The 26,950-nt window shown below is 42.9% G+C and overlaps 1 protein-coding gene and 1 pseudogene across 2 annotated transcripts in view; one reads left to right on the forward strand and one right to left on the reverse strand.

Moving 5' to 3' along the window:
• The window catches only part of SCD5 (stearoyl-CoA desaturase 5), a 152,716-nt gene extending 149,011 nt beyond the window's left edge, over nucleotides 1-3,705 (forward strand). For both annotated transcript variants that reach the window (XM_047854730.1, XM_047854731.1), the window contains exon 5: nucleotides 3,057-3,705. In XM_047854730.1, coding sequence (XP_047710686.1) covers nucleotides 3,057-3,247 — 191 coding nt within the window. In that variant the 3' untranslated portion in view covers nucleotides 3,248-3,705. The remainder of the gene's footprint in view (nucleotides 1-3,056) is intronic.
• Nucleotides 3,706-9,855: 6,150 nt separating this feature from the next.
• Nucleotides 9,856-10,270, reverse strand: LOC125164844 (oligosaccharyltransferase complex subunit OSTC-like; annotated as a pseudogene).
• Between the last annotated feature and the right edge of the window lie 16,680 nt (nucleotides 10,271-26,950).

A 26,950-nucleotide genomic window follows, 5' to 3' on the forward strand; every position in this document is an offset into this window, starting at 1 on the left:
GATCTGAGGACTATAGGTGTTAATACCCATTAAAGCACTGAGCACTGTGGCTGAAACATAGTAAGTAATAAGTAGACATTAGCTGTATCTTTCTAGAAGTAACTCAAGCTTCTTGGTAAGCTGAGCTTTGAGCATTGAGATCGGCCCCAGGAAGGGAAGGCCCTGTGGCTAAGTAGCAATGGTCTCTGCATCACCTAGCAGAGTTTCTCCCACCATATTGTTAGGCTCGGACCCCGTGTTGACAACAGCAATCTGAGGTGTAATAAGCACCCAAATTTAACTATGGGACCAACCAGCCAAGCAGAGAGAAAAGTGTCTTGGAAGGAGTTTCTGATGCTTCTACTTCTTCCTGGACTGCAGTGAGGGGGGCCATATCCAGTGTTGACCCTGAGAGCAGACAGCAAGGGGACAAGATGGACTGTTACCATCTGATGTGGGATGGTGGACCAGAAAACCCAAGGAATGTGACCATGGCACTGGCCTTGAAGAGCTGGGTACTGGTTTTAAGTCCACCCAGGTCAACACGGGGCTCCTACTCAGTTTTCTTCATTAAGGTCCTGGAAAGGCTCCCGTTACACTGAACTGTGTGATAGATGGCGGGTACACACAGGTTCTCAGAACAGTGTCTGCTTCTGAAAATAGCAGGGGAGACTCCTCTATACTACACTGTAGTGCAGGAAAAACACTAAAAATTATGAGGGTGAAAGGAGCAGGGTAAAGAAGACCTAAATTAAAAAGAACACTGCAGGGGCGCCTGGGTGGCTCAGTCAGTTGGACATCCGACTTGGGTTCAGGTCATGATCTCACGGTTTGTGAGTTCAAACCCCGCATAGGGCACTGTGCTGACAGCTCAGAGCCTGGAGTCTGCTTCAGATTCTGTCTCCCTCTCTCTCTGCCCCTCCCCTGCTCATGCTCTGTCTCTCTCTTTCTCTCTCTCCCTCTCTCTTTCTCTCAAAAATGAATAAACATAAAAAATTAAAAAAAGAAAACTGCAAAGCACAGTTCCATCCATCTGATATATTCATTACAGAGCAAGATCCTTCGGCTGTGGTCAATAGAAGAACTACATGATGACCAGGGCCTATTTAAGAAGTGAAGGAGAAATCTGGCAGTTCCTCAAATGGTTAAAAATAGTTATCATGTGATCCAACGACTCCACTCCCAGATTCATACACAAAGAGAAATAAAAATATAAAAATATATGTCCACACAAAAACTTGTATATGACTGTCCATAGCAATATTATTCGTAATAGCCAAAAAGCAGAAATAATCCAATAGTCTGTCAATTAATGGATGGATAAATACAATGTGTCACATCCATACAACGGAATACTATCTGGCAATAAAAGGAAATGAAGTACTGATATCTGCTACAACCTTGAAAGCATGATGCTAAGTGAAAGCAGCTAGTCACAAAAGGCTACATATTGTATGATTTTGTTTGTATGAAATGATCAGAATAAGCAGATCTACAGAGATTATATTAGGGTTGTCCAGAGAAACAGAATCAGTACATGTATGTATATGTATATATATGTTATACATACACTATTCAGTTTTTATATGTATTGTAATATATATTATATGTTCCTCATCATAAATCCCCATATATATAGGGAAACAGTACAATATCTATATAAATATAAATAGGTATATATTTGTAGGACATAAATAGGTAGCCTCCTGTTTCGTGTGTATATATATGTATGTATACATATATACACATATGTATATATGTATGTATATGTGTGTGTGTGTGTGTGTGTGTGTGTGTGTGTGTGTATGCATAGGGAAAGAAGGAGGGGAGGGGAGAGGGGAAGAGGGGAGGGGAGAGAGATTTATTATAAGGAGCTGGCTCACATGATTAGGGGAGCTGAGAAATCCCACAATCTGCCGTCTGCAAGCTGGAGACTCAGGAAAGCCGGTGATATGATTAAATTGGAGTCCAGAGGCCCAAGAACCAGGGGAGCAGATGATGCAAATCCCAGTCTGAGGGCAAGGGAAGAAGAGATAGATCCAGTTCAGTCAGTGAGTCAGAAAAAAACGGGCAAATTCCTCTTCCTCCACCATTTGTTCTGTTCAGGCCCTTAACGGATTGAGTGATGCCCACCCCCACTGGCGAGGGTAATCTGCTTTACTGAGTTCACTGATTCAAATGCTCATCTCATCCAGAAACACCCCCACAGACACACCACACAGAGATGTTTAATCCGGGCATGCCTCGGCCAGCCAGTCTGACACATAAAATTAACCATGACAGAGAAAGAAAGTAGGGCTGGAGGGATGGGGGGGATGGTTGGGGGATGACAGTTCAGGAGTGTGGAGCTTCCTTTTAGGTAATGAAAGTGTTATAAAATTCATCGTGGTGATGGATGCCCAACTCTGTGAAAATACTAAAAGCCATTAAATTGTACTTCAAATGGATGAATTATATGGTGAATTATATCTCAATAAAGCTGTTTAAAAAAGTCAAATGAAAGAATCCCTGAGATCCCTCCTGAAAACACCTTAATTTAAAAAAAAAAAAAAAAGAGTAAGAGAGGAAAAGCTATTCGCTGGTGGGCGGGTAGGGGGTGGTGGTGGAATAATATATGGGCAGATTTGGGACATGTAAAAGTCCGGCTCCTCGGTTTACTTACCTATCTGAACAGGGCTCCTCTGGGTCATCCAAGTTCTCGCAACGAGCCTTCCTTTAATCACTCCAGCCCACAGAGGCTATTTTCCTTTTATGAACATACATCAAAAGGAGGATCTGTTATCAGTCATTTAGCATTGAGCTTACTAAGTACAGCTCCGAAATCATGGTAGTTGTTCATACGGGGAAATTAATCTTGTGACTCTGCGCTGATAACCTTTTTTTTTTTTTTTAATCTGTTCAGATTTAGTCTAGCCAACTAAGTAAATTCTTCCTAAGGGCAGACACCAAGTCTTCTGCTGCCCAGAGAGCCTGACATAGTGCCTTGCACATGGTAGACTCTCAGCAGACAAGGGGGGAAAATAAATCTGTGCAGAGAGGTGGGGAGGGGTTATTTCAATACCCACTTTGTCTTCTAGGTGAAGGCTTCCACAATTACCACCATACCTTTCCCTTTGACTACTCTGCGAGTGAATTTGGCTTAAATTTCAACCCAACCACTTGGTTCATTGACCTCATGTGCTGGCTGGGACTGGCCACTGACCGCAAACGAGCAACCAAGCCAATGATCAAGGCCCGGAAAGCCAGGACTGGAGACGGCAGCACTTGAACCTGGAACTGGCATCCAACATGTTTGCCATTGATACCTTAGTTCATGGCTTTTGTTCCTATAGTTCTCTTGTTCATTGGATGTGGGAGGGGGTAGAGGCTGGGGAGGGAAAGGAATCTATGTGGTTTGGGAACTTTTCGTTTGTCTCAAAATAATGTCAAGATATAACTATCAATGAAAAAAAGTTTTTAGCATCAGTGTAACTATGATTTTAACATTAGATGTGAACATGTGATTTAATCGTTGTAGCTACAATATGTCAAACACACATGGTCATGTGCTTGAACGTGATGTTAACCCTGACAGGATGAAGGAATTTAATATTCTTTCAGTGTGATTCAGGAGAGCATTTGCTTTCTTTTCTACCAGTTAACCCAGCACTGTTTTTAAACACATTATCTGAAGGTAGAAGACAAAAGAGAGGGTCTAAGTAACTAAAGAATGTTTCTGTTTTGTAATTACTGTGCCTGTGTGTTTGTTGTTTTTTAAATAAGAGAATTGAGGGGCGCCTGGGTGGCTCGGTCGGTTAAGCGTCCGACTTCGGCTCAGGTCACGATCTCACGAGCCCCGCGTGGGGCTCTGGGCTGATGGCTCACAGCCTGGAGCCTGCTTCGGATTCTGTGTCTCCCTCTCTCTCTGCCCCTCCCCCGTTCATGCGCTGTCTGTCTCTGTCTCAAAAATAAAATAAACGTTAAAAAAAAATTTAAATAAGAGAATTGAAAACTTTCAAAAATGACAGGAAATGGCCCTCTTATTTTCTTGCCCTGTTTACAGCTTAATGTTCCACTGTCTTTGCTTCCAAAGAGATCTGTTCACTGCCCGGCTAGTTTTGTGTCCCGATTATGGCCAGCCGACCCTATAAATCAGTGCCTGTTTAGGTGTTTGATTTTGTTCTCTTTGCTATTGTCATTTTAAAGGTGTATAACGCAGATGTGCCAGACATAAAATTAAGCTCAAATTAAGCTCTCATTTAAATGTTTAAACATCTAATTTATATTCTAATTGATCCCAGCCACTGATGCATGTACTTTAGCTACTACTGCTAAGTAAGCATATTAATTTTCCACACTAGGCCATCAGATCTTAATAACCGACAGTTATCTAGAACTCAGTGTGTACTAATGTTTCCCCTGCATGCAGCCTTCATTGATTTTGCAGCAAAATATAAAGTGATCATTATGTAGCTTCTGAAGTAAAAAAAATGTTGTGTGTTAAGTTGCCTTGTAAAGAGCATGTTGAATTAATGGGACCGCGTGCCCTTTGTTTTAGTTGTTAGAGCAAAAGAAAGATGTTGGAGCACTTCGAAGATAGATCTTTTCAGGAAAGGTGGGAATTTGGAATTTTAATTTAAAATGTTTGAAAAAGAAGTGATGCCAACCGGAAATTGTCACAATGAAGTTCTTCATCCAGCAGGTGTTTATTTGCCATTAATAATGTGTACACTATGAGTGATTTACAATAAATGATTATTAATTCATTGGTGTTCTTGACCAGGTACTTAAATGTTGTTCAGAGGATGTTCTCTCAGGGGTACCTGAAGCTCCATGATAACCACGTGATTCCCATTTGATTCGAGCACTGGAGTAACAACACCCCTAAGACCAGGCCTCCTGTATCCCATCAGCCTTATGCCGGAGGGAAAATTGACTATTTTTTTTTTTTTTGGAATGCTTAACCCTCAGTGGTATTGTTCCCCACTTCTCACTCACCAACACTGTCATTTGTATTGCTTCCAGCTGACAAATGGGAACCTTTATTCCTACCTGTCACCCAAAAGAACATGAAGGACATCTTCCTTCCCTGACCCCACCAGGCCCCAGTAGTGATGACCAGGGGCACGGGTGATGGGCTCATCTCTCCCTCCAGTCCTGCCCCCCAGCTTTTCCCTCGTGCTGCCCATTGGCCTTGAAGCACCTGTGCCCCTGCCATCAGATACAGACTTCTGAGCCTGCCTGCAGTTGAGTGGGATTCCAGCCATTGGACCCTTTGAATATGACTGTGTGTTTTCTATCTGCTTCATATTGCAGTCACACATTGCTGAGACCTTGTATGGAGTATTGATAGAGTGTGATTGTATCCCAAGACCTAAAATGACCTCAATTAGAAGTATTTCTGTGAATCTTTGACCCCTTAAATGTACTAAACTTACTGCTTGTCCATTAATAGAAAAGGCTACATTTGGAAACACTGTTTGAAATCTTCTCACAAAAGGAGGACATTCCCCAGGTGGTCAAAAGAAATCCAGAACCTCACTCCTCTGAACCTGAGTGCCACATATATATCTGCAATAGTGCCAATGAATGAGGATTGGGATGATTTTGTTGACGGAGTGGCTAGATGAAGGTTAGATCACTCTAGAGTCTTCCATATTAACATTCCCTGCAGATCTTAGTAGCATCTAAGGGGGTGGTGTTTCCCTAGACTATCCAAGGTGGCCTTAGAGAGGTTGGTCCTGCCCTTGATCTCCCGTGTCCTACAAGGCCTATTTCAGAAGCATCCACCCATGCATCCCGGTGAGGGGAGACAAGGGGAAGAGATCCATGTATGTCATGGCAGCTACATGGAGCTAGCCTGATATGGCAGAGTCAACTCAAGTGTGCTACTAGCCGGCTGTGTGGCCTTGAGAAAACCAGTCTTTCTGGATCCAGTTTTCTCCTCTACAAAGAGAGAGGATGAAACCAGACTCTGGCTAAGGTTCCACCAAGCCCTAATGGTCACCAACAGCCACAGAGATAGGAACGTGCCTGATTTGGGATTTGAAACACCTCTCAAGTTGTGCCCATCCTTTTTGGACTCTGGGAGGTCAAAAGTGAGGCGGAAATAATTGAGTCTGAGTGAGAGAACACAGACTGAGGCTGAAAAGAATGTTCTTGGTAAAACAAAACAAAACAAAACAAAAAAAACTTGCATGCGTTTCATTTATTTTCAAAATATAATGAAACAACAAAAGTGAACTTAATCCATGAAAAACAATTTAATGAAATAAAGTACTGTAAAAAGCTTTGGCTTGGTGGTGTAGTAGAAATAGCACTGGACTGGAGTTCAAGATTTCAGTTTGAATTCTCCTCCCCTTTTTTAATTGAGGTATAATTGACATACAACACAATATTCATTTCAAGTGTACAACATAATGATTTGATATTTGTATATATTGCAAAAAAAAGGAGGGGGGCACCTGGCTGGCTAAGTCTGTGTATACTCCAAAAGGATCACCACAGTAATAAGTCTTGTTAACATCTTTCACCATTTGTAGTTAGAAATTTTTTTTCTTATGAGAACTTTTAAGATCTACTTTCTTAGCAACTTTTCAAATATGATATACAATATTCTTAGTTGTAGTCACCATACTGTACATCCCCATGATATTTATTTTATAACTAGAAATATATATCATTTGACCACCTTCACCATTTTGTCAACCCCCATGCCCCACCAATCTGTTCTCTGTTATCTATGAGTTCATTGGGTTTTTTTTCTTAGATTGTACATGTAAGAGAGATCATATGGTGTTTGTGTTTCTCTGTCTCACATTTCAATTAGCATAATGCTCTCAAGTTCCATCCATATTGTCACAAATGGCAAGATTTCAAATTGTAACTCATGATCTAACTTGGTGTGTTACCTAGAGTCACATGATCTACTGACTGAGCCAGCCAGGTGCCCTGAGCATGTGACTCTTGATCTCCAAGTCATGTATTCAAGCCTCACCTTCTGGGTAGAGCTTATTTTAAATAAATAAATAAATAAATAAAGCACTTGAAAACAGCAGATGCAAAAAGGGCCCTCTGATCTCCCTTTTTCTCCCTAAAAGCAAGAGATGAAACTCTGATGTGAGAGCTGCCTTCTCTATATCAGGAGGAAAGAAACATTCTTCTCACCAGAGATAGGGAGAAGGCACCAAGAGAATCAGTGCAAACAAACCTTGTTCAAGTAACTCTTAGCTTCCTTTAGCATCCCCATATATTTTTGGCACTCTCTCACAATTAATACTCTTTGTCCAATGTGGCACATAAGCACTTGGGCCCAACCACTTTTTGGGTCTTCATTTTCCCATGAAGGCTCCCATGAGCATGTAATAATAAAATCTGTATGCTCTTCTCTCATTAATCTGTCTTAATGTCAACTTAATTCTTGGACCCAGCCTGACCCTAAGAGGCTAGAAGGAAAGTTCCACCTCCTCTACAATGGAGCCTCAGCTAGCCCTTCTGTAAAGGAACTGGACTGGATTAGATTGTCCCGCCCAGTTCGTCAGCTGGGAGTCGTTCCCCTCTGTGTGAAGAAACCCAGCACACCCACAGGGCCTTTGTCCAGTCCCCTGAGAGTCCTTCTGAACCTTGGCTTCCTTCCTGTGCCTTCACACCCTCATCAGAGGACAAGCCTTACTTGCTTTTCTTCTTATCAGGAGCTGGGATAGAAGACCCAGAGAGGGAAGAGGCTGAAGCTAATGGATAAGAATGAGCTTTGCGGATTATCTGTGACGTTCATTTATCCATGTCACTCCAGTCCTCAATTATAGAAGACACTGGAAGCCAGCTGACTTCTCAGTGCCTGCTCATGTGAAATAAGGAAGCAAAGAAGTATCCTAACCTTTATAAGCCCCCCTTTTTTTTTAATTTCCCCATTTTTAGTTCAAGGTATTTGTCAAAATCCTTTCCTTCCCTTTCCTCGACGTCAAGGAACTGCTATAAATGACCTGGAAACTTTGCTCCTGCTCTCTCTCCTTGGGCTAGGAAGTTCATAACCATCCCGCCCCCACCCCCAGGAATGTTCCTGACTTGTAAATTTGCAAATCAGAGGCAAGAGGAAGGAAAGCGCTGGCCTGCGGCTGCTGGGGGATGGGGGGGGGGGGGGGGAGGGGGAATGCAGGCAAGGCTGCAAGCCTGTGTTCCAACAGCTACTGTGGCTCAGTGACAGTCTTTTCACTTGCTTTTGCTCTCCCGTGACGCCTCTGCCTGGGCAGCTGGGAGACCAGTCAGCACAGGCAGGCTGCCTCACTTCCCATGGGTTAAAAAGACTACCAGACAGCTGTCCCAGTTAGCTAGGGCCAGGAGGCCTATGTCCTGAGAAAGTCTCCATCCTTACAGCTCCAGGCCTACAGTTACTATGCAAAAAAGTTGACTTGGCCTTTGACTACCGGTTGAAATCCCTGCAACTCAGGATTTACTAAATCTATGTCCCTGTCCTTCCCTTTTTTGATCCTCTGCAAGGCTACTTTTCATGTCATTGAGAGAAATCTCCAAAGTTGCTTTTCTGATAGAAGCACTGACTGCTGGGTGGAGTCACCAAATCCTATGCTGTCGATGGACAAAGTAGCTGGGTCCCACTGGAGCAGGGCATGGTTGTATTTTTATTATCAGATTTCTTAAAAGCTGGTTCTCACAGTGTATGGATCATAAAACAGAAGAGGTGTTTGTAGAGGGCACTCCTTTTTCCAGGCTGTATGACAAGGTCATGTGTGAGGGTGGTGGAGAGAGGGAACTGGTACATGTTGTGATCATTGTGATCACTGAGTGAGGACGAACTGTCAAACTGGGATATCCAGTGTCTCAAAGGAAGAGTGAATCATCAGTGTAGGTGATGACTTTCCAGTGCCAGCAAGCAGGCTTCTCACACTTGAGGTGGAGGGATCCAGAAGACCCACTCACTTCTCTCCCAGTCCCAAAATTGCTGCTTGTGAATGCAACAACTCATTTCTCTGAATTCAAAAGCCCAGCGTCACAAAGTTCTTCCAGATATGCCAACCAATGAGCACGTGTGTGTGCACTGTTCTCTACAGGCCCTGCTGGACCAAGCAATTTGTAACACAAGGCAAATCATCTTGTTAGCGAGAATGTACACACAGATGCTCCATAGCCAACCAAGGTGAAAAATGATCTCAAAGTGGATCTTTTGCCCTTTATGGATTCAGGTCACTATTTTTAAAAGTGAAGACCTTGGTTTTGCCTTTACGTGGGAAGTTTTAAGCAATGATATATTGGACTCTTTCCAACCACCTTTTAAAGTTTGTTTGAAGCCAAGGGCTTGGGTCAGTTTCAAGACACTGAAAGGGACAGGCCTTTTTTTTTTTTTAATCAGAAACATTATTTATTTCTGCTTCTTTCATACATCTTATTGTGCATGAAACAGTCTGGCATACATATCTGAAATAATGTACTGTTTAAAGGCAAAGCACCATAAGTAAAGCTGATCATCTCTCCAGAGTTCTCTCAGCCCATGGGATCTTGCTTCATGATTTTATATTAATTTTTGAAAGTCAGAAATGTCATTTCCAAAACACATTAAGGGAGCTGTAAAAAGTAATCACTTTATTCAATATTACAGTTGTGGAAATGGAGTATATTTTCTCTAAGAAATGAAAAACTAAGAAGAAAATGCCACTTAACATCAGTGGTAGGTCAGTAAAGGCCAGAGGGAGAAAATACTGTGATAAGTTTGTCTCTTTGAGACCAAGAAGACATTCTAGTTCAAGCTTTACCATGCTTCCTATGTTTCCACTAGATGCTTCTTTTTTGCCGCTTTTCATTCTTTTCCATAGTTCACATCACAGGATTGGTACAGCCTTTAAAACTTCATTAACAGGAGCAAATCCAATATCCACTGATCTCTTCTCAAAAGGCATTTGAATCCATCAGATAGCCTGGCAGTTTCATTCTCATGAATACTCTAGCCATGAAAACACTCAACAGGACACAGACAAATCCAATGAATAGAAGGAGAAATCTTACTGAGGTTTGGAATGTCTGGTGCATTTGATCGGTCCAGGATTATGAATCCTAAACCTCCTGCTGTAAATAGGAAGTTAGATGTGAGTCCTTCCATAATATATTGTCCATTTACTCTGTGGGCCAAGAAAGCTACTGGCCTCTGATGTCCATGTTCATCGGTCATAGAGCCAATACTTTGAAGTTTAACAATAACGTCATAAAGCATTCCTCCCGTGATGAGGACATAAGACACCACCACCTTCAACTTCAGCTGGGGGCATTCAAGCGCTAAGATCGGGACCCAGTACAAAGTCTCCATCTTGGTGGCGGCAGGGGCGGCTCTCTGGACAGGACATTTTGATGTGTTTATTTATATATATATATTTTTTACATTATTTGGCTCTGTGGCCTACATTTACGCAACCCAGGGATGGTTAGATTGTTACTTTGTTGGGAGATAAACAGCCTAAGGAGAAACATGCAAAACTTCCACTTTTGCATCTATGTCACCGCTGAAACAAATGATTACGTAGGTCCCTTCTTTGATCAAAAACTACAGGAATTAATAGCAAGCAAGCTTAGAAAATGTCAGATTCTGCTCTACCCAAGCAAAACATGTGGTTGGAAGCCATCCCAATATTGTATCCCTATAAAAGAAAAAAAAAAGGAAGAGACTGCAGGCCACAGTAGTCTTAGAAAATTGCCTCTGTCGAAGCAAAGTAAACATTTGTAGATGGAAAAGCAGAATCCTGAGGCTGTTGATTTTTCTGGAATGCCATTGCAATGGCTAAATATTTCTCAACAATTGTGGGAGGTGGGGGTTGTTTTGTTTTGTATTGTTTTGTTTTTAAGTTTCCATTTGAGGGATGGCCTTAAATTGAGCATTGCTGTGTCCAAAAGTTCCAGCATTATAAATCTTGGAAAGAAGAACAAACGTCAAAATAAGGTCACCAACCATCACATGCCATAATGATTTGGCTGCCAAAGATTCACACTCCGTGTTAGAACTAGGCTGAGTGTGCACAGAGAGATAATTTAAACCTTCCCAACAAGTTTGTCTTGTTCATCTGATTGATAGAATCTGATTGTAACATTCGGTCTGTTGTTTTTCCATTTGCTTTAAATTCAGCACTGCCACAGAAGACAGAGAAAATGGGACAGCCTGAAGAGGTGTAAAAATATAATTACTTTTTTGAAAGTACACATATTTATCTATTTTTCTGCTACCCCCTTTTCACTTGGCTTTCCCACTCTAAATAGATAGTGCTCCTGGGCTGGTGTATATATAGCACTTACAGGCTACTTTTAATTGAGAAGAACATCCTTTATTACAGTTTCTAGGCCACTTATCATAATGCATTTTACTAATTTCTTTTGCATAAAAAACAAAATCAAATGAAAGCACATCAGACTTGAAAGATCACTGGCATTACCATAGAACCTCAGCAAACCAGCCCACAAATAACACCTCAAGTCACTGCAATTTCACTCAACCCACCACCTTTAGAAAAAAATAATGACCAAAATAAGAAAAAGAAAAAAATCTTCATCAGGAAAGTATTTTCCCAAACTACACCTAGTTTTGACTATAATTGGCTCGATCTTATAAATCTATTACAATGGCATCAAAAAATGATGCACAAAGAATTCACAACTCACATTTAAGAGCCATGCAAACCGTGCTGGTCTTGATTGGCAAGTGTTTTCCCAATCCACAGAATAGGGTCAGAGAGAGGAGAGGTGCTTGATAGGTGTTAACGAATGATTGGAAGAACAGATGGATAGATAGATGGATAGATGGATGGATGCATGGATGCATGGATACATGGATGGATGGAAGGATGGTGAATGGATGGATGCATGGATGGATGGATACAATGTAGTGCAATGCAGAAAGAACCCTATTTAGCGTTGCTGGGTCTTAGCTTTGTAACTTGTTCCTTTGTTTGCCCTGTTAAATGTGAGACCCCAGGAAGGCAAGCCCCTGTCTGTCTTGGACACAATTGTACCGTAAGCTCCCATTAGAGAGCTTACCATGTAAGCAGGACCTCTAAAATTTTGGTTGAGCTGTCATTGTATATGAACACAGGTAGGCCCTACTTTCACCAACGGTTGAACCAGAAATCCAAACTTACAAAAGTCAAAAAAAAAAAAAAAGACAATTCTTAATTTTACAAAAGTATTTGGTACAGATTTCCTTTCATAAGCAGGCTTTGAAAACATGGCTCAACTTTTAAAAGTCTTCACCAACTTAAAAAAATTTTTTTTCATGTTTATTGATTTTTGGGAGCGACAGAGGCAGAGCATCAGCAGGGGAGGGGCAGAGAGAGAGGGAGACACAGAATCTGAAGCAGGCTCCAGGCTCTGAGCTGTCAGCACAGAGACTGACGCGGGGCTCGAACTCACGAACTGCGAGATCATGACCTGAGCTGAAGTCGGACGCTTAACCGACTGAGCCACCCAGGTGCCCCCTTCACCAACTTTTAAGAAATACATGTGGTGGGAGACACAAGGTGCACCTAAATTTGTGAAGACTGTCCAATCACAGAGCCACTCTGAGATGGTTAGAGTTAGAAAGTTGCGCGTCCGCTCTGAGGAGTCGCCCATGAAGCCACAAGAACAAGATCATGTAAGAAGGGAAACAGGCCAAGACGGTGTTAGGGGCTGACCCCTGACTGCATATGGAGAGAGAATCTTTAAAGAGGTTTTGAAGGTAAGCCTTGTCTCAACTGGGTCTTTCTCTTCATTTTGCACTGTAAGTGATTCCACAGAGAGGGGCTGCCTTCAAACTAGCATCACATCACCAAAGAATGTTTTGCCTTTCTTCTTAATAATCAACAGGAATTTACTTAGTTTCCACCATAGGGAAGGCATAGGATGGAGCACTGTGGGGAGATAGATGGATCTTGTTTCTGGTTCTTAAGAAGGAGACAAGTTCACCTGGAAGGTGAGGAATCAAACCTTCCCCATCTCCCATCCCATTATCCAAGTACAATCACATCACTTGGGCATTTTTTCACAATAATTTTTTTTAATTTTTAAATTTTATTTGAGAGAGAAAGAGCATGCGCAAGAAGTGGGGGAAAGGGGCAGAGGGAGAGAGAGAGAATCTTAAGCAGGCTCCACACTCAGCAAGGAGCCCATCGTGGGGCTTGATCCCTGGGATTATAATCTGAGCCTAAATCAAGAGTCAGACATTCAGCCAACTGAGTCACCCAGGCGCCCTTCACACAGCTTTTCTAAATGTAGATAAATAAGTGACTTAGTAAGTTCTAAGCCTGCACTTAAGAATTTGGACATATTACATGGGGGGTGGGAGAGGGAGGTGGTCAGTGTTACAGACAAAAGGAGTTACATTCTTTCACTGAATATAGGCCAAGCATCATCAAGCAATTAAATACATTATTTCCCTTTAATAGAAGCCCAAATCAAATGTCTCACTCAGTCAAACTAAGTTAGGAGAGAAACCATCTGTCAGCTTCAGGTTCAGCTCCAGAAGACCTGTTTTGAATACCATTGGCTGAGGCTTGAATCATTAACAAATTATCTCAACTGCTTGTTGCCAAAAGTAATTTGCCCAGCATTGTCCACTCCTCGGAAGCAGAAGTAATGTTTCCTGTGGCTGTGAACGTCTGTGAAATAACATCACGAGATAAATGCCTACAGGCTGCTGGAGAAAGTGAGCTGATAACAGAGGAGGCTTCTGTAGGAAGTGATAAGAAAGACCTTAGGGGCCAAGTGTACAGATGGCCACAGGTCACTCTGCAAAGCACCAAGACCTCCGAAAGATGGGCAGAACTGGGGAATATGGACTGCGGACACAAGTTTATAAGTAATCTGGGAGTGTCACTGGATTCAGATTCTGGTCCTTCAATCAGCTCTGATGTGAGAGCTAAAAAAGTAGAACAGAGTGTGTGTGCATGTGTGTGATATGTGTGCATGAGGACTCGATCTCTCTCTCTCCTCTCTTCTCTCCCTTCTCCTCCCCCTCCTCTCCTTTCCCTCTTAATCTCTCCTCCTCCTCTTCATTCTTCTCCTCCTCTTCCTCCTACTTCCCCTGCTCCTCCCCCTCCTCCTTCTCTTCCTCCTCCTTTTCCTCCCCTTTCTTCTTCTTTTTCCCTTCTTCCTCTTCTTCCTCTTCTTCTTGTCCTCCTCCTCCTTCTTCTCCCTCTCCTTCTCCATCTCTCTGTCCTCTCTCTCTCCTCCCCTCCCTCCCTCCCTTCCTCAACTTCCAGTAAATTACTTGCTCATTCCTAAGGCCCTTGCTTTTGCAAGAGGAGCTGCTGAGGGGGTGGGGAGTAATCCGGAAGCTCCAGTGACTCTGGGAGGCAGACAGCTGGGAGAAGCACAGCCAGGCAACCTCTTTCCCTGCCTCATGCCTTCTCCAAGGCTGGATTCTCTCTCCCTTAGAGACTTCGTTTCTCCTCTTTGTCTGCCCTTGGATGCTCAGGGGCATTTTATTTGCCCCTCAACCCTGCTCTCTGCTCAGAGAGGCTGTCAGGCATGCATCCTATCAGTGAGCTGGCATGGAGAATGAGAAGCACCAGCAGGATGGAGGGAGGAGGGCAGGTCTGGGTATTTATTTCCAGATTCTCTCCCTGCAGACTGGATGCCCCTGAACCGACAGTCATGATCCTGTCTGTGTCCTTGGAGCTAAAAGAGTAATGGTGCCCCTCTCTGATCAACTCTACTCTATTGCTTGTGGTTGTTCAACACTCAACCTGGGCTTTTGGGAGTAGCCCATAAGACAGCCGGAGAAGTGCACCTGTCAGATCTTCTCTCAAGAAAAAACTTGCTGTACCTGAACAAAGTCAGGGTGAACTGATGGCCCTCACACCTCAGAACCTGTTGCTTGGTTGTTTGCTTGCCATGCTCTTCCTGAACAGCCCTAGCCCATGACTGTGCATGGTTGCCACTATTTCTGCCCAAAAAGAGAGACTCCATTAACTGGCAGGCTCCCAGCCCCCATTGGGCCTGCTACAACTCTGTCAGATCTGAATCGTGCTCTGAGTCTCCCCTGCTCAATTGTACTTTTTCCCTCTTTTCTTTTATAGGTATCAAATCCAGGGGCGCCTGGGTGGCTCAGGTGGTTGAGTGTCCCATTTCGGCTCAGGTCATGATCTCAGCATTTATGGCTCCGAGCCCCGCGTGGGGCTCTATGTTAACGGCTAAGAGCCTGGAGCCTCTTCGGATTCTGTGTCTCCTTCTCTCTCTGTCTTTCCCCCACTCACACTCTGTGTGTGTGTCTCTCTCTCTCAAAATAAATACACATAATAATTTTTAAAAATGTTTATAGGTATCCAATCTGCATCAGAGAATGAAGTCTTTCCCTGTTCATTCCTGCTTCCCCTCTTGTTATCCTCCACAGGCATAATCCCCTCAAATCAACTACACCCCTAACTCTTGCCCCAGCATCTGCTTTCCGGGAAATCCAACTAACACAGGCCTATTTAATTTTTTTTATGTTTATTTGTTATTTTTGAAAGATAGGACTATAGGGAACAAGCAGTGGTTGTAATAAGTGCAGGTCCCTGGCTTTTCTCAACAGAACCTTAGAAAAATGCATTTAATCTTAATCAATTGGAAGAAAACATCCAAAGTCACTGAAGCAGTGAGATGAAAATAGCATCAGAAAGACTTTAAGTCGGGGCGCCTGCGTGGCTCATTCGGTGAAGCATCTGACTTCAGCTCAGGTCATGATATCGCTGCAGTCTGTGGGTTCGAGCCCTGCATCAGACTCTGTGCTGACAGCTCAGAGTCTGGAGCCTGCTTCCGATTCTGCGTCTCTCTCTCTCTCTGCCCCTCCCCCACTCACTCTCTGTCTCTTTCCATCTTTCAAAAATGCATAAATGTTTAAAAAAATTTAAGAAAGGCCCTAAGTCTTTTCATAAACCTTGGAACTTAAACTTGTTACTAACTGGGAACTGGGCTATTTGGCTGTTTCGGGCCCATCTGTGCTGTACAGATTAAGAAGTGGGGGTTTTCTGCAGACAGGATGATTCTGAATTGCCTAGGTTGGGACGGGATGTCTAACACACTTGTGGGAGACATCTTGGTTAGTAATTCCTATACTTGCAGCTCTGTACACATTTTCTAATTCTCTTAAGATAGGATGAGTGCCACAAAATCTCAAAAACAAAATTAACTTCCTTATAAAAAGCAAATGTCATGGAGAACCTGAACATCGAGGCTACATTTTTGACGACTGTTCTAATTTCAAGAATTTCGGCCTCTTGACAAAAATACACTTATGATCACACTGTATCTTTCCTTTGGGATTCAGAAAATGTGGTCCTATTGTTCACGCAGCATTTTTAGGAGAGGGAAAGAAACAGTGGGAGGGGAAGTATGGCTGTAATATTCTTCCAAATATTCTTCAAGAAACTTCCAAAATGCTAAGATTCATTCCTATCATCTCAGTGACTGGATCGTTTTGTGTAATAAATGAAACTCAGTGGTTCTCTACTAGTGGCCTTTGCCTCCCAATCCTTAGGTGTGTGGTTATCTCTTCATTTTCTTTTGGGTCCTCCAAGAGCAAGACACCAAAATGGAATTAGGTATATGGGAGGTTGACGGAGAGAAATGCCTGTGAAGATAAAGCGGGGGAGGGAGCAGGAATAATGGGGGAGAAGCTTCCAACCAGGACACAGGTCTGACATCTGTGAAAGGAGAGCAGGAAGGGTTGAGACAAAAGAGCTTCCGACTGCAACATCATTCTGAGAGAATCAAGGTCAGGTCATGGGAAAGTCCCTGAGCCCAAATTGCCCCTCAGAGGGATCTTGTGTCTGGCAGAAATGGCCCAGAGCAAACGTTCCCTCTGCATCCAACTTCCATCCTCTCAATACATTTGTCCACATCTCCTATAATCGACAGGCCCCCTAATATGCCAGCATTGGCTCTCTGCAGACCTTTCTTCCTGCGTCCTTGACTGCTTGCTTTCTCTTTCCTCCAGATCCTGGCCTCACGATTAGCCCATTTGCTCCTATTTCTTCAACCCCACAGGTAAGAAGTAACAGCAGGAGCACAAAACAGTGCAGTGGGGGTTGGTGCGGCTGGTGTGTCAACAAAATGTGTGAACCAGGGATGTTTTGTGATGTGGGCAAGACCACTTACAGAGGACTCGTGGGCTATGCTGAAAGCTTGGCCTTTATCACAGCAGCTAGGTGTGGGCCTCCGAAAGGAATGAATCAGGAGACGACATCCAATGTCATTTAAGGAATTAATCAGGACCTGACAGATTCACATCTCAGTTGTGTGACACTGGGGACAGCATGTAGAGGGAGTTTCGGGGAGGAGGGACTGGAGCTGAGGCCCGGACAAGGCCTGTTAGCAGATCACGGCAGCGGGCCCGGGAGAGTTGAGAGTGAGGATTGTGAAGCAGAGACCCAGCACCAAGACCGAAGAGTGAAGATGGCAGTGGGATGTGAGTGTCTTAGAGCCCCGCACCCCAGGCTCGGCGGCTGGCTAGCCCTGCCTCGCTTCCCCTCAGGCAGCTCGTGCTCCACATCTCTCACGGATGACCGTGTGTCCCTCCCTCCAGAATCTGTTCTCTACTGCTTGGGACTCGAAGTCCACACCACCTCTCCCCGTGCCTGCAGGGTATCGGTCAGATCTCCACAATTCTACCTGATAAACATCTCTACAGCGTCCTGAGCATCCTGTCCTCCATCAAGGTTGCCTGGACCGCTAGCACCCTCTCGTTGGTCTGCCCACCTCCACTCCTGCATCTCCGATTCATCTTTCATGCTGCTCTCAGTCACTTATGTTGTTCCTAGGATCAAAATCTTTCAGTGGCTTTCATCTGCTGCAAGAAGGACACAAACCCTTTATTACTGCATATGAGACCCCACCCCCACCCCTCTTTGCCTGCAGTGTTATCATCTAGCAATACAAACGTGTAATTCCTCAAACACCCCGTTCCTTTCATATACTAGGTGGTCCATCAACAGCATGCCTAGCTTCCTTGCAAATCTAACACTCTCCCATTCATTCTTTAAAACCTGCCGCACCAGATTCTCTCTGAACTCTTTCTTGTACGGCTGCTTATTTTAATTTGTATTATAATTACTTCTTCCCAACTATCATGTAAATATCATGAGAGCAGGGATCACGAATATCTTGTTTTTGAACATTCAATCTAAGACTTAGCATAATTCTTGGTACATAATAAATGCTCAATAAATATTTATTGAATGAATAAATACAAATTTTTGTCTCCTCCAATAAGCCATAAAGATTTTTTTGTAAGTTCTATGCCCAGTGTGGGACTTGAACTCACAATCCCAAAATCAAAAGTCACTGACCCCCTCTACTGATTGATCCAGCCAGGTACCCCATAGACTACAAGCCTTTTGAGGGCAGGGACTGAATCATATTCATCTCTGCATGCTCCCTAATAATTTTGTTAGTACAAAGTTGCTGAGCTAGGAAAGCTGATTTACTAATTTCTTACTATATAGGAAACAAAAATATTTTTCCAAGTTCCTTGTTCCATTTAAAAGATGACTTTAGGGAATAACTAAGTTCAGAATAGAGTCAAATGATGGAGTATTACCGATTTTCCCTAAACAAAACAAATGAGAAATTATCTGTTTTAAAACCCTTACATTAGAAGACAATGGCTTAAGGGAAGAAAATTCTAAAAACTGTCCTGAAAGTAACATTTAAAATTTTATACGGAGAGGGTGAGGATTCTCTTATTCCTTGAGTCTTACATTGACATCAGTAGAGAAATGGAGACTATGGATAATATTTAGACCATAATTTTCCTCTTTGCAGAGTTGAAAATCTGGGTAGTGTTCCTGACTCAGACTTTCATTCAGGTATCATTTTAAATCCACATACAAAAGTCTCTGGGGGTGACAAATTGTACACAATCTTACTGAACTGTTAGGTGGCACATGATTTAAAACCCAGGTGGTGAACAAAATGATGGTATCATTTTTCCAGCACCTCATCTCAAGATGTAAAACATTTCCCCCAATTACCAAGCGATTATTCATTTTAATCAAGGTAAAGCTATAATAAGGTGTGGAACAAAGCCCCCATCACACAGCCATTCTCCGGGAATTGGGGACTGGCAGGATGAACTCAGGAGACCAGCCTGGTGGTCCAGGTTGCCTTGACAACCGCTCCCATAGAACCAGGCTTCAAAGACAGACTCAAACAAAGCAATGAGGAAGACTAATTGACCATCAGGCCCTACTATCTAAAAATGGGACAGTGATTTGATGACACTGTGTGAACATTTCTAAATGTAAGTGAATATTTGGGTGGGCATGTGTTTTAAACCTCACTTTTTTCACCGTTGTTTTTTTGTGGAATTCAGTTCCAAAATAAGAAACCGCCTTTTGAAGAGGATAACAACCCCAGTTGAATGACAACCTTGGAAAATCTAACCTAGAAAATAATTATTTCTCATTTAAAACCCAAACTCCCCCCCCACGAAAGCAGGAGGGAGCCAGCCAGAGATAAGAGGCAGAGGAAAGGGAGCTGTGCGAGATTTAATCTCAGCTCTTTAAGAAAATCTCCTTGTGTGTGTGTTGGGGGGGGGGGCGGGGGTGGATGCCTCAACAATCCTGGCGTGCTGCCAAACACTAGAAAATTAGTTCATAGCCCAAACTGTCACAGAAATGCAAGCACAAGAAAGCGACAGTTTACAGCGTCAGCCTCTTTGCCATTTGTTTGCAGAACACAGATATCTCAGCAAGCAACTCCAGGTGCAGAAAGAAACCTGTGTACCAATGGTAGAAAATTTGAAAAGGGGACAGAGATGCAACGAACGGCAATAAGGATAAACAGCACAAAAGAACCAAATCTGTTGGAACAGAAGAAACCTTTGAGGCGTTATAATAGAACTACTAAGCCAATTGTGGCCACCCAAATAAGAGAGACCAGAAAAGCAATTACTCCAACCCTGAGGAATAAATACAGAAAATAAGACGCCAGAGAGCACAAACCAAAATAAAGACTTAAATTAACAAAAGTACTCTAAGAAGTCACCTTTCCCTTGTCTTGTTTTCTCCTCGGTATTTTAGATGCCTTTTCCCCGAATGTGCAATTATCTCAGCAGAATGGAATGAGAAATGAAATTGCAGTGCACACACCCACTGCAGTGGATGGGGGCAGACACAGAAATTGAGGGCAGAAGGGCAGTTGCTAAGCACTAGCTTGTCAGTCGCCTCTGTGGCCTGTAATGCAGAAGATTCAACAGGTCCTTGAAACACGGAGCCTAAGAAAAGCACTGTGAATTATTTCCTCTCATATTCTTCAACTTCAACAACAGCACGATAACAGCAAATCCACAAAAAGTTACACTCCTCTCACTGGGGGGGGGGGGGGGGGGGTGGCGGGGGAAGTGGGATGTCCAGAGTAGTCAACCACTTCTGTTGTGTGATTCGACCTGGTGACTTTCTAAAGTGGTTTGGGAGGCCAAAGGTGAGTTTGCAGCCCGCAGTCAGGTCAGCGTGGCTGGCTGCCCTCACGGCATCCTCATCGCAGCCAGAAGCGCTTTCTCTCCAACTGAGTGCGAGGATGGTACATGGTGACAGATTAGAGCTCACAACCTTTGCCGTCTACCAAGGCATGACTACGGTCCAGTCATGTCAGGGAATGATTGATTTCCTTCAAATAGAAATAATTGGGGGTGCCTGGCAGGCTCAGTCGGTCGGGCGCCCGACTTCGGCTCAGGTCATGATCTTGTGGTTTGTGGGTTCAAGCCCCGCGTCAGGCTCTGTCCTACAGCTTGGAGCCCGGAGACTGCTTTGGATTCTGTGTCTCCTCTCTCTCTGCCCCTCCCCTGCTCATACTCTATGTCTCTCTCTCTCTCTCAAAAATAAATAAACCTTAAAAAAATTTTTTTAATAAAAATAATTTGAGTTACCTTTTGTTTTTAATTATAAGCAGTACATTAATTTGTTATTGGTGAAGGTATGGAGAAATGAGTGCTCCCTAAATTTTTGGTGATACAAGCTTCCTGGAAGAAAATGAGGTTATCGATATTTAAGGTGTATCGATATTTAAAGGGAAGTACAACTGGCCCATGAACAACATGGGAGTTAGGGCTCCTGACCCCCTGCATGGTTGAAAATCAGCATAGAACTTTTGACTCCCCCAAAACGTGACTACTAATAGCCTACTATGGACTTTGAAGCCTTACTGATAACGTAAATAGTCAATTAACACATATTCTGTATGTAAATAAAAATAAATAAATGTAAATAAAGTAAGCTAGAGAAAAGAAAATGATATAAGAAAATCATAAGAGAAAATACATCCGCAGTACTGTACTGTATTGGAAAAGATCTGCCTATCAATGGTCTGTGCAGTTCAAACTCATGTTGTTTAAGGGTCAACTGTAATTAGAGAAGCAGCTGTAACTATGATCTGTCCATTTCTCATCAGCCACTGCCACGTCCCTGGTCTAGGCCTCTCACCTGCTTTTCCAAACTTGAATCCAGGTTGATGACCCCTGACTCTTCAGTCTGTACTCAAGAAACAGTCACACCCACACTTCTTGTCACACCCTCTGATGACTTCTCCTCTTCTTTAAATAAAAACCAAGACCTTACAACAGCCTTACAAGGCCTCCTCCTCCCAATTTCCTACCCCCAAATATTTCAGACTTCATCTTTTGCTTCTTTTCTCTTTGTTGGTTCCACTCCAGCTAGATCAGCCTCCATGCAGTTCCTGAACTCACCAGGTATGCTTCTGCCCCAGGGCCTTTGTACTTGTTCCCTTATCCTGGAAAGCTCGCGCCCTCTCTGTCCTACCTCCACCCCATTTTCATCAACTTCAAATCTGTTCTCAAAAGCCATCCTCTTGGTGAGGCTTGGTTTTTTTTGTTTGTTTTGGGGTTTTTTTGCCCACCCTAACATCTCAATGTTCCCTCACTTCCTATTTTTTTTTCCTACTAACTTTTCTCCCCAGCATTTATCAACCTATCACCCTCTGTATAGTTAACAGCTTTTGTTTAAATATCATGTAGAAGAGTGACCCCCCCATAACTCTGGGACACCTAGGGAGTAACCAGGCAGCTGATCTCTGAGTTATAGGAACTAATAAAAGAATTTATAAATGCCATTAAAAAATTAATTTGCTTGCTTTTTTAATGACCTCTCCCTGTAGAAAGAGCTATAATTGATATTTATATATGTCGTGACTAATATCTCCGGAAGGGAAAAACAATTAGCCACTATGAAAGACAATCATTCATTAATTCGAGCTCTTCTTGTGTCTTCCTGATGGGGATCATATCCTGGTGTTAGATGGGCTCTGGATCTTTCTGCGAAATATGAGACATAAAAAATGTGAATTCTTATGTGCAAATTAAAACATACTATAACAAGGGTACCTGGGTGTCTCAGTCGGTTAAGTGTCCGACTTAAGCTCAGGTTATGATCTCACGGTTTGTGGGTTCGAGCCCTGCATCAGGCTCCATGCTGACAGCTCGGAGCCTGGAGGCTGCTTTGGATTCTGTATCTCCTTTCTCTGTTCCTCCCCGGCTTGCTCTCTCTCTCTCTCTCTCTCAAAAATAAATAAACATTAAAAAAACAAAATAAATAAAATAAAATCAAACATACTATAACTAATACAGACATCTTCTTAAAATCCTATTTAAAGAATTTAACCATTTGCTTTTCTGGATAACTAAACTGTATAGCTTCAGCCACAGCATTACCCCTATTTTGTTAATTTTGCAGTACTATGACTGATACATTCTTGTTTATAGCTTTCATTAATTGTAAACGTCTCAAACCCAGAGTGTATGTGTGTGTGGCAGGGAACGAATCTTCTCTTTCCCTTAGTCTATCTGGCAGTCAGGAACTCAGTACACAAATATTTCCAGATGTGTGCTGATGCTCGGGGTGCAGCACTGGGCGAGCTGCATAAGGACCCCTCCAGCATAATGAAGACAGAGGTTGGTAGAGAGCTGTGAGTGTTATGAAAGCGAGCAGAATGAGCCCTTAGAGTGTGTGACAGAGAGGGTCCCTCGGGTGGAGAGGTCAAGAAACACTTCTCTGAGAAGTGAGATTTAATTCTTGAATTTTCTTGGCAAAGGCAATGGAGAAGGAAGGACTTTTCAGATGGAGGGAACAGTATGTGCAGAGAAATACTCTAATGGAGCAAAAGGATGAAGTGTTCCAGAAGCAAAAGAAAACCTGTAAGACTACAAAGGTGGACACGGTTGGAGTCCGGGTGAGGACTATTAGACTTGATCCTAAGGGTAAATGGAAGGCAGGAGAGTCTCCTATCAGAGGCTGGTTTGATCTGTGTGCCCTGTGGTCAGTCAGTCTCTGCAGCCTTTTGATTTTCTGACCATGTCCTTGCCTAATTGCTGTGCCGTTATGTAAGAACAATTCCAGACTCATTTTCCAGGACTTTAGGGGAACACATTAAATCCATTTTACTATCATGTTTATTTGTAGGATATGAAATCGATTTTCAATAACACTTAAAGAACCTGCTAAGTAAGTATTTAGGAAAAAAGTTCTATTTCACCTGTAGTATCTATACTCTTCCATGTTCTCCTACCAGACTCCATGCGAGGCAGTATGGGATAGCACTTAGAAGAGCATGGATTCTGGAGCTTGGGCTCAAAGTCCAGCTCAGTCACTTACCTCCTGGGCAGTGAACCTGGGCAGGTCACTTAATTTCTCTGAGCCTTGGTTCCATCATTTGTGAAACAGGAGATAATAATAGGACCTCCTAGGCAGGGTAGCCACATAACTAATTATCCAAACTGCACGTTTGGGGGACAGAAGGGGGTGGTAGCGTAGGCTGATGTGTGCAGAGCGCTTAGAATGGTGTCCAGCGCATAGTAAGCCTGGCTATTGTCATTACTGAGATGCTTTCATTTATTCCAAAGAAGACTAGAATCGCCAGTTGATTGTAAACAATTGGACTTTGAAGGGACAATTGAGAATGTTTAAAACTCCATGAAACGGTGTCAGACTCGAACATACCGTAACTTGAAGAGGATTATCTTTTCACTGAAAACTAAGCAAAGAAATAATAAATAAATAAATAAATAAGGTGGTTGGAAGGGACAATTGAGAATGTTTAAAACTCCATGAAACGGTGTCAGACTCGAACATACCGTAACTTGAAGAGGATTATCTTTTCACTGAAAACTAAGCAAAGAAATAATAAATAAATAAATAAATAAATAAATAAATGCAAACTACAGCTGTGCTTAGAAAAACAAATACCTTTAGTGGCCAGTATTGGTTAAATGCTAATACAAGTACTTTTTAAAAATGGGATTTAAAACCATCTGACTTACAGATCTGGGTGTTAGTCTGTCGGAAGCATCCATCAGGCGTGCATTTCACTTAGTTCTGATTATTAAAATAATAATCACTGGTTATGGAAACTTTGAAAATGAAAAAAAGAAGGAAATGAAAGTCATTCATTCTCCTTCCACTAAAAGTCACCACCACTCACATTTTGCCATGTGCTCTTGCATGCAATATGCCACTTTTCTATATGCTTTCTCTTACACACACACATGTAGGTAGATAGGCCTATCATCTATCTATCTATCCATCTATCATCTTTTCAATATTCAGATCATTCTATAAATGCATGTGTATTAGTTTCCTGGGGCTGCCAAAACCAAAGTACCACAAACTGGATGTCTTCAAAAAAAAGAAATTTATTCTCCCAGTTCTGGAGGCTAGAAGCCTGAAATCAAAATATTGGCAGGACCACGCTCCCTTTGAAGAGCCTGGGAAAGGGTCCTTCCTTGACTCTTCCAGCTTCTGGTGGCGACCAGCGGTCCCTGGCTTCCTAACTTGTGGCAGCATCACTCTGGCCTCCGCCTCTGTCTTCATGTGGCCTCTTGCCCTGTGTGTCTGTGTCTCTGTATGCTCACATGGCCTTTGTGCAAGGACACCAGTCACTGGATTGAAGGCCCAGCTTAGTCCACTATGACCACATCTTAACTAATTCCATCTGCAAATACCTTATTTTCAAACAAAGTCGTATTCCGAGGTTTCATATGGACTTGAATATTTGGGGGACACCATTCATCCCCCACACGGCATGTGATGAAGACATATGGCTGTCCCATGTAAGATGCATTATGGTCCCTCATCCTGTGGTAGCCCAAAACAAAATATTTGAGTCTCCTCTTACCAAGTCCAACGTAGTTTCCCTCCATACTTCCCCCTAGGAATGTCTGCTTACTTTGTGGGGTAGGGCAGGATGTTTCTGACATCATCCAGGACCCAGGGAGGATAATCCAGTCTCCCGAGAATCATGGAGACTATGGTCTGGATTTAGCCACTTCACAGTGTGAAGTTTGACCTAAGAGTTAGCCACCAGACGGCCCCATTTTGTAAGGGCAGCATTCACACAGCCACTTCCTGAGCACATGCCTGTCTCCTAAGGAACTGCCCTAGCATAGACTCAGGTTTTCATACTTACGGGCCTAGAGTGATCACTGGCACTTGTTCACACAGTACACAACACACTACCAGTCCTACTTCTTTCCACACTCAAGGTGATTTCATTTCATTAAAGACCCTTTGCCTTAACCTGACCATGAGCCTCAGGCCAGGGCCCTCGCAATCTACCCCAAAAGATTTCTCTAATGTTGAGTTTCAGGGATAAGTTATTGGAGTCCTGTCAGTTTCCCTTCAGAAGACCCCTGGGCTCCTTGGGCAAATGAGAGCACCTCCTTCCTGGAACGATTTGCACTAGGAGGCACTGAGAGAGATACCTGGGCTCAGTCACACAAAATGTACTGTCCTTCCCTCAGGCAACAGCTGCCCGACTGCCTTCGTACATTTCAGAACAAGTTAAGGACTACTAAATAATTCTTCCCGTAAAAAGGAAAGTATGTGTCAGGAGGCTGGTGTTCTCCTATAGACCTAGAGGTATCTGGCATAATTTTAATGCCCGCCCCCCCCAACTACCATCACCATGTGCTGCTTTTGAAAGTTAGCATCACATCATAATTTGCATACCACCCTCTCACAGAGATACACTATAACTTAGTTAACTGTTCCCATATTTTGATACATTTAAGGTGATTTCCCATCCTTAAATAACTTGGCTAAAAATCCCCATCCTCTTAATGAGTATTTATTATGCATTTTCAGGTGTCAGTCAATATTTTTGGCCCAAAGAGTCCAAAGGTCTTGTTTCTGAGGAGCTCACACTTTTGTGACAGAGAAGGAAGACAGGAAACCATTAAATGTGAAATGTATGCCCTCATAATTACAATGAAGAGAAATAAGGCGGAGCAAGGTGGTGGAGTCACAAGGGTGCTATTCCAGATGGGATGAGTGGGAGGGGCCTTATCGAAAAGCTGGTTATGATACACGTGCCCATTCTGGTGAACTGGATCGGTTCTTTAAAAAGCAACATTCACATGAAGGTCTGTCTTTTTTGTTTTTATTGCTTGCTGGTTTCCTAACTGCATCACATATGAATATAAATAAATTAGAGATCTTTCCATTAAGTGAGAGCACCACTTACATCAACATGAGTGCAGTTTGCACCCGCAAATAATGAATAAACTGGATTTAAAAGGTAACAGCTGCTCAAAAAACTACGATTAGTATTATGTCTAGTTGATGAAATATGGTGAGTGGCCAGATGAAAGGAGACATAGAGGGGCGCCTGGGTGGCGCAGTCGGTTAAGCGTCCGACTTCAGCCAGGTCACGATCTCGCGGTCCGTGAGTTCGAGCCCCGCATCAGGCTCTGGGCTGATGGCTCAGAGCCTGGAGCCTGTTTCCGATTCTGTGTCTCCCTCTCTCTCTGCCCCTCCCCCGTTCATGCTCTGTCTCTCTCTGTCCCAAAAATAAATAAACGTTGAAAAAAAAATTAAAAAAAAAAAAAAAAAGGAGACATAGAAAGCTATGAAAAGCAGCCGCCAAACCATGTTCAGTTTTGATACGACTGCATCTATTTGTAACCTATTTTTTCTGAAGAGATTTGACACCCTTTGCCCTTCAATAGTTTTGTCAACAAAATTGGTGCCAAATGAAG

Source organism: Prionailurus viverrinus, chromosome B1 (assembly GCF_022837055.1).
Source record: "Prionailurus viverrinus isolate Anna chromosome B1, UM_Priviv_1.0, whole genome shotgun sequence".
NCBI classification, from domain to species: Eukaryota; Metazoa; Chordata; class Mammalia; order Carnivora; family Felidae; genus Prionailurus; species Prionailurus viverrinus.